Source organism: Mangifera indica, chromosome 5 (genome assembly GCF_011075055.1).
Source record: "Mangifera indica cultivar Alphonso chromosome 5, CATAS_Mindica_2.1, whole genome shotgun sequence".
NCBI classification, from domain to species: Eukaryota; Viridiplantae; Streptophyta; class Magnoliopsida; order Sapindales; family Anacardiaceae; genus Mangifera; species Mangifera indica.
In genome coordinates this window covers 9785117-9793663 of record NC_058141.1, presented here as the reverse complement: position 1 = coordinate 9793663, position 8547 = coordinate 9785117, and the positions used below count along the sequence as shown (strand labels likewise).

Here is an 8547-nt window from a genome sequence, read left to right as displayed (position 1 = left end):
TTGAAAACAAATAAGCACCTTCATAATTCAGTTTCTGGGTTTCTTCCCATTCAACCACACTTCTCACTTAACCTTTCTAACACTTGCATTTGCTGCTGAATTGACAATGGAAAAATAATTGCATATATGCTCTATTTTGGGTATAAAATAGTAGAGTCAAATGGAGTTGGAGGAGCCATCGGCTAATTTTTCTTAACAAATAGCCGGAACCCAGATGACTCGGATGACTGTAATATAACCCAGTTTAATCGGCAGTGGTCCAAGTCATATCGTTCTCAAAAATCCAATGGCAAACCTCAATTCTCCCAGGACCAGGACCCAAAGCCAAGAAGGCTCCATGAGTAGGGCTCCACGCCGAGGTATCCAAATGACAAATGGCGACGCCATGGTTGATCTTTGCCTTGGTGTTGGGATCCAGGATATCAGCTTCATACACTCGAACTTTAGGAACAGAGTGACAGTAATAAAGCAAATAAGGGTACAAACTCTGGTGACAAGACACTGATTTAGTAACTTTCCCACCGTTGATTCCTTTGATTGATCCAATCATTATCTTCTCCTTCGACCCATTCACGTTCTCCGTCGTGCGGACCACCACGTTGCGGCCTAAGATAGAGGTTGCGAAATCAATCATGTCCTCAATCGAACCCACACATCGCTTGATCTCGCCAGCGCTCGGCGCCCTCTCGCATTCGCTTAAAGTATCCTTAATTATTGTCTCCATGGTGGAATTATCAGCGGCGTGGAACAATTGCTTCAATTGAGAGATTTTAGAACTGGAAAATGGTAACTTAGAGACAATAGTGCGAGGTAAAAACGACCTTTTGGGCAATTTATCTTTAATGTCCGGCATTGCCATCACATTCCCTTTCTTGAGCATGGACTCTCTGAAGAATTTGCCAGGCTCCACCCATCTATTTACCAAACTGCCACTGGTGGTTGCCATTTTAGGAGAAGTTGAAGAGCTGACATTGTTGTACTTGGCAAAAGTAACACCAGTCTTGGCGTAATTCTTGAAAGTATTGTTGACTCCATACGTCTTGAAGCTAACCGCGTGGCCTCTAGCGCCCTCGCCATATCCTTTAAACACGTCTGTACCTTCATTGAACGAATTCCCATAATTTGAAAACTTGACTTCTGCAGAATTTGAATTCTTGGCGTAAGATTGAAACGAATCGTCACCGACATTGGATTGGTCTCTGTAACTGGAGAAACTTTCAACAGCCGCATTGCCACCATCGCCGTAATTGTTGAATGTATTGGTCGGAACATTTCCGTCATCGCCATAAGAAGTGAAAGTGTCATTAGCGGCATTACCTCGCTCGCCGTAACCCGAAAAACCCGACCCAATCACATTTGATTCTTTTCCGTAACTGGTAAACACATTGGGGGATCCGCTAGACTTCTTTCCGTAAGCTGCGAACTCCTGATTCCCTGCGTTGGTATTTTCGGTGTATGTAGTGAATTCGTTAGTCCGGCCGACCGCATCGGCGGAGTAAGTGGTGAAGCGGAGATTAGGGACATTGACTTCATCGTTGTAGCTCTTGAAATTACTACTGCTACCGGTTGCGCTAGTGCCGTAGGTGTTGAAGCTCTGGTCAGCAACATTGGCTTCCTCGGCGTAAGTAGAAAATCGATCCTCGTGCCCAGAAGAGTCACGGCTGTATCGACGGAAGGAGTCGACTGGGAGATTGTCACCGTTGGAGTAGTTCTTAAACGAGTCAATTCCACCGGGTCGAAGCGTGCCGTAATTGGTAAAGTTCTTGTCGAGATAAACAGCAAACTTGACGTCAGTGTCGTGCTTCTCGAGACTCGGCGACAAATCGGGAAAACAGAACAACTTAGCGGCGGAACAAAAGGATGGAAGGACGGAAGAGAGAGTGTTCTGGGCGGTGAGTTTGGCAAAAGTAGTGGAGTCAACAGCATTTAATGGAGAAGCCTTAGATAGAAGAAAGGTAGATTTGGGTAAATTGGTGCGGATCTCTTTGTCCCAGTATCTAAGCAGGTAGGCTTTTGGTGTGAAAGGATTTTCTCTAACAGTAATACCGTCGGAAATCTGGGAAGATGCCGAGTAATTGACCTGCATTGGCAAATAAACAACAGTAAGAATCCATTAAAAAAGAGAAGAAACAAGTGGGACTGGTGGAGGAAGCTTACATTGAAGACGAGAAAAAGGAGAAAGAATTGCAGTTGTATCTGTCCAAGCATATTATTATTTTAAAAATAAACATAGAGAGAGAGAAAGAGAAAGAGAACAAAGCTTGCTCCTTGGTGTTGTATTGTCGATGCCAGAGTATATTTATAAAGGTGGGTGAGTGACTGAGTGGGTGAGCTTTCAGTTTCAAGGCGATTTATGAGCTTTGCAGGCAGTCTGAAAATTGAAAAATAATAATTAAAGGACCAAAGTGAATAAAGAAAAAGAGAAGGCCAAAGGACCAAAGTGAATAAAGAAAAAGAGAAGGCTGAGGCTGAGGCTGCTGAGTCAATTATTTTTAAGATTGTAAATGATTTTTTTTTTTTCCCATTATTAATGAATTTGAAATTCTGGATTTCAATTGAAGAAACTTTTTCCTTGGCGGTGAAAATGAAGTGAGTCTCAAAGTAGTAAAAGCCGTTTTTGATTGACAGACGCGTTTTCTTGTACTTGGCAATCGATTACAGATACTAATTTTAACTTTAAAAAGAAAATCCATAAATAAAACTATCCAAACACAATTTATTCATGTAAAAATATTAATTAAAATAGTATAAAAGTTTTTGTCCAAATTTTTTTTTTTAGTGAAGATTGAATGATTTTATTTTTCTAAATAAATTTTATTTTATTTTTAAATTATGTCAAATTAGGTATAGTTTTATTACAATAACATTTTCTTCTAAAATATACTCTATGTTTGATAAGTTATGATCTAAAGATTTGAAAACTTATTCAAAAGCAAATCAATTTTTGGTGTAATACAGATCAAAACAAAAAGATGAATATCAATACGTAGAATGGGTGCGAGAAGGTGTGCGAGGGTGTGAGCGGACGCATGTAGGTGTGTGTTGTTACGTGCAAGTATGAGCAAGTGCATGGGAGTACGTGCAAATATATAGGGGTGGTACAAATACAAGCGGGCGTAATATAATATATATATATATATATATATATATATATATATATATATATATATATATATATATATATATATATATATATATATTATAATTTTTTTGTATCACACAAGTATTCTTCGCACTTATGTTCATCTTTTCGTTTCGATTTGTATTACACCCAAAATTTATTTATTTCCCAATAAGTTTTTGAATCTTCAGATTATAACTTATCAAATATAGAGTATGCTCTAAAAGTAAAAGTTATCAAAAAAAATTATACTGAATTTGACGTAATTAGTAGAGAGGGGTATTATTGAAAATAAAATAAAATTTACTTAGAAAAGTAAAACCATTCAAAGTTTGCTTAAAAAAGTTTTGGAAGAAACTTTCATATTTATTTTAATTAATATCCCGACGATGTATTATTATATGATTTAATAATTTTTAATTAGAGATAAAATAATATTCAATCATATAATAACAAATCATCTATATATCCAAATACCTATGAAAAGTAGATTCAGATTTTCATATGTTAGATACGATCAACTCAGTATCAAAGATACAAATTTACTCAATTATAGATAAAAATGTGTATGGGCCGATTTGATGTGATTTAAAAAATTTTTTAAACTATATTGAATAACGGTTTAAAAATTTTTCAAACTAAATCAAACCAAACTAAAAAATACAATTTGGTTTGATTTGGATTACAATTTAAATCCATCAGAATTATACATTTTTAAATATATATTATTTAATAAAATTAATTAAATTATAGTTTTTCAAAATATAATATAAACATATAAAATAAATACGAAATATATAAATATATAATATACATTTAAAAAAATGACAAAATAAGCATGAAAAAATGTTGTAAATATAATTACTTATTGAAAAATTCAGTCAAAATATAATTATATGCATGGATTTAAAAAAATTACGGTTTATTTTTTTATTCAGTTTGAAAATCCCATAAACTATAATTCAAACTGAAAACTGTTTTTGAAAAATTTATTAACCAAATCAAACTATTTTACAAATTAAATCAAATAAATTTATAATTTTTAAACAATTCAGTCCAGTTTTACCATTTAAGTCGAATTATGCAAACATCTAATTATAGGATACGAAATAAAAGAATGTGGGTAAGACAAGTAGTTCTCTTCCACGCCATGCTTTCTCCACTCTCATTGCAGCATTTTCCATTCGATATCCATTCCTTCCTTTACATATTTGTTTGAAATAAATTTGCTTTTCTCAACAAAAACACCTAAAACATGAAACCATTTTTACCTAATCTATCATTAACTTGTAGAATAATTAACATCAAAAAAATGATTATCACTTTGGAGCGCATTTGTATGATATAAAATTTTGACTTAATTAAGTAATAATGATTGTGCAATTGGTTTGACATTTTTTACATTTTAATGTGAAAAAAATACAAGGTTTGGTTGAGTAAAAAAAAAAAAGTGTACATATATAGATAGATATATCGATATTTCAGTTAATAAAAATACGAATTATTTATATTTTAAATATATTATTCTAAATTTTTAAACTTAAAATACATGTTCTATATGTTTCTCGTATTAAACGCATATTTTTATCTTTTTTATGTTTGTCATAACTATATAAAACAAAAAACTCAGTTTTTTCTCATCAAAATCTCTGATCTTTTCTGATAATTTTTTATGATGATTGAATCTTGATCATATATTATATCATGTTATGTTTAACAGTTAATTAGACACTTTATTATATTATATCTATATAATTGTAGTTTTTCTAATCTCTTTTTATTTTTCATGCCCGTATTTATTAACTAAGATTGATAAAGAGACTTCCTTTCATGATAATGAATATAATTAGGTAATGGTGACTAAAATGAAATTAATTTCATTTGATGGCAAGATATGTTTGTCCAGAATCGTGAATGGATAGTCAAGTCTTAGCCAACTTTGTGCAATTTCAAGGGCCCTGGCCTCTACAATATACATGCGTCCCTCCCTGCCAGCCAAGTCAATCAGCAGGAGAAATCCATAAATGTTACGTATTAACAACTACGGGTCTATCAATTAGGTAACCTGGTAGACACTCTTATTATCCACTTTAGGATATGAACAACTGGCTAATTTCTATATATTGATTCTAGGGCCACTCTTCATGATCACATCGCTATGGTGTTGATAAAAATGTTGCTATTTCTCTTTCTATATTTGTCTTCCCCACCACCAACTTCAGTAATTTCAGTAAGAGGAGAAATAAGGTTCCTGTTTTACGAAGGTGCATTTATAATTTGAATGTAAAAATCGGAAAAATCATATCTTTATCTTTACCATAATTGACATAGCTTATTCATGCTTTTTTTTAGGCCGTTGGACCCCTTTCATGTCTGTAAACCATATGAAGAATGCAACAAGTAAACCACATATCTCATTTTTGGGTAAGTTTTGAACCGACATACCAAAAGATGCATCTTATTTTGATAAGATCAAAACCCCAAATTAGGCCTTTAAGGGATAGTTTGAATGACAAAAGAGAGGATTCCATGTATAAGAGAACATAAGTTTAAGTTTTATAGGGTTCTATATTTGTCTTCTCCACCGACAACTTCAATAATTTCAGTAAGAAATAGTGTTCCTGCTTCTTAATTTTTGATTTGTAATTTGAATGGAAAATCAAATCTTTACCTTAATTGCCATAGCTTGTTCATGCTTTTTTTAAGCCATTGGACCACATTTCATGTCTGTAAACTATATGAAGAATGCAATAAGTAAATCGCATATCTCATTTTTGAGTAAGTTTTACAATTGACGCACCAAAAGATGCATCTTATTTTGATAAGATCAAAACCCCAAATTGGGGCCTCAAGAGATAGTTTAAGTTATAAAAGAGGGGATTCCATATATAAGAGTATATGATGAGTTTAAGTCTCTTAGAGTTCTATATTAGTATTCCCCCACCAACAACTTCAATAATTTCAGTAAGAGGAGAAATATGGTTCCTGTTTCTCAATTTTTGATATACAATTTGAATGGAAAAATCATATCTTTACCTTAATTGACATAGCTTATACATGCTTTTTTAAGCCATTAGACCCTTTTCATGGCTGTAAACTATATGAAGAATGCAATAAGTAAACCGCATACCCCATTTTTGGGTAAGTTTTAGAATCGATACACCAAAAGATGTATCTTATTTTGATAAGATCAAAACCCCGAATCAACCCCTAAATGATAATTTGAGTGGCCAAAAAGAAAAAAAAAACTTCATATATAAGTGAGAATGAATTAAAGTTTCCTTAGAGGTAATCCTGGATTTGAGGTTTTATCTATTCAATGTGGTTGATTCAACTTTGAAAAGATGATCTTATTCGAATGAGATTTCTTATTAAAAAACAAAAAAACCAACTGGGATTTTTTTACTGAGTGCAAACTCATGTTCAGTTCTGATCACATCCAGAATCTTTCTGCTATTTTCAGCAGCAAGAGCAACTTGTTTGACTCCCCTACAATTCCAACACACACTCATTGCATTAACCTATTTTATAATTGATGATGATTGATGATAACCATATGTTAAATGCTGAGCTTAGTCATGTATATTTTCATCATGAGATTCTCAATGTTGAAGGGATTTTTTTATACAGTTTCTGGAACAAAACGTGGTAGATAGCCATTGATCTTCAAGTAGTTTCCTAGTCTCATATGCTTCCACATGAACTGCCATTTCTTGCAAAAAGCAAAGATGGTGATTAAATTTTAAACAAAGATATAAATTAAGGTAAAGTCTTTGAAAGATTCTACCAACTCCGGGAGTTGTTCCCACCCAACACAAAGCTTAATCATATTTTTATTATGCTTGGTTTTACTGCAGAGTATCTCGCGAGGTGGTGTCATTTGTCAAAGAAAATGCATGTGGAGGAGAGACAGAAAGACAAGGAGCCTCAAAATTAGAAATTCAACGTAATTTCTGAAGCAAGAGTGACATCAGAGCCTTGGATAGAGGTACCCATCTCCACTGTTGCTTTTTATATTAAAAGCAAAATGTAAATTCACTGCAAATTAGCCTAGATGGAGATGATATCATCATGACGATCTTGCTGGGGGTGTTAAAAAAGCTTTGATTAATGTGTGCGGAAGGAACTAGATGAACCTGCAAAAGTGATTTGATATGTACAATAAACTTCAGCTTTGTGTTCTTTTTGTCCCTTTTTGAAGCAATAATCAAGGGTTGTGGAGATTAAAAATGCACTTTAACAAATCTTCTTATCACAAAATAACATTTGGAAGGACTGTCTCTAGACATTCCATTTCAAACTTTCAAAAGAATTCCGAAATCTTTATGCTTTTGAAAGGCCCACCATAGAAATGATTCAAAGTAGAGGAATTTTTCACAAAGAAGTGTGCTCCATCATGATATTGAGCAGCTGAGACTTCCACTAAGCACAAAACCAACAAGAGCACTCAGAATGGGCACTCGATGAAGATTAAAAAATATAAGTAATCTGGGCATTCAAGTTATTAACGGAGCCAAGGCAACAGAATTTATGCAGAGTGAAAACACAACAAAGGGACAAGGATATTAGAAAACTTACAAGACAAAGTCTGCATACAAAGATGAAGTTCGTTAGATTGATTTGAACTGACGACTGATATCCATTATGAGAAAATCGCAGGCTCAATCATAGAGTGACATTATTGTAAAGTTGATATACTGATAGCATCCATTCTCTTACAAGCATTACTCCAAACATACTTTCATCTGACGTCAAATGGTCGTAATACTAGCCATGTTAAAGCCTTTTTAGCTCCTTCTTCAATTGTGTTGATGGGTTCATGTGAGTGGTCCATTTGTTGACGATAGTGGAAGGAACCAGAATGGTGTTAATGTGCAAACAAGGATTGTGGGTAAGAGTAGGACCTACAATTATAAAACCCAGTTGTAAAACATTTATATTTTCCACTTATTTTTTATGCTTTGATGGTGGATTAGACATGGCTGCTGCCTGCTTTTCTGCTTGGGAACTTTGTTTTTTGTCGTTAATAAACTTCCCTCCAAGAATGTTTACCATCTGTTGATGTGTATTCACTTGAGGACAAGCTTAATGCTGGGATCATCCCTCAGAGCTTTCCTCTTTCTCTCACTCACATGCTATCTTTCTGCCGACTAGAAGATTTCAACACGCTTCTTGATTTATGGTGAGTTGAGTTCCAACCAATAAGGACCGGCCAAATGATTATTTTCCATCCAAACTTTGATGGAGCAATATTATTCAGTATTTTTAAGTTTTAAAAATATATTTTTTCGCTCTCACATCAATGATATTTTTAAAATTAGTTTATAAAATATGTAAAATTAATATTATTTATATCCGTGATAATAAAATATATTTTTATCTTAAATATTTTATATTTTATATTTTTTTTCTTTTCTTTTTTTTTT

General features: G+C 33.4%; 1 protein-coding gene and 1 long non-coding RNA gene across 2 annotated transcripts; both read right to left on the bottom strand.

Moving 5' to 3' along the window:
* On the bottom strand, positions 1-2469 carry LOC123215805 (polygalacturonase 1 beta-like protein 3). The gene is made up of 2 exons (XM_044636051.1): positions 2158-2469; positions 1-2080 (listed from the first exon to the last, which is right to left on the bottom strand). Exons 1-2 carry the CDS (start codon positions 2206-2208, stop codon positions 245-247), a joined length of 1887 nt encoding a protein of 628 aa, XP_044491986.1. The 5' UTR covers positions 2209-2469; the 3' UTR covers positions 1-244.
* Positions 2470-7054: 4585 nt separating this feature from the next.
* On the bottom strand, positions 7055-7999 carry LOC123215808. Its single transcript, XR_006502166.1, has 2 exons — positions 7700-7999; positions 7055-7543 (listed from the first exon to the last, which is right to left on the bottom strand). It is a non-coding gene; the product is annotated as an uncharacterized LOC123215808 (long non-coding RNA).
* Positions 8000-8547: the final 548 nt, after the last annotated feature.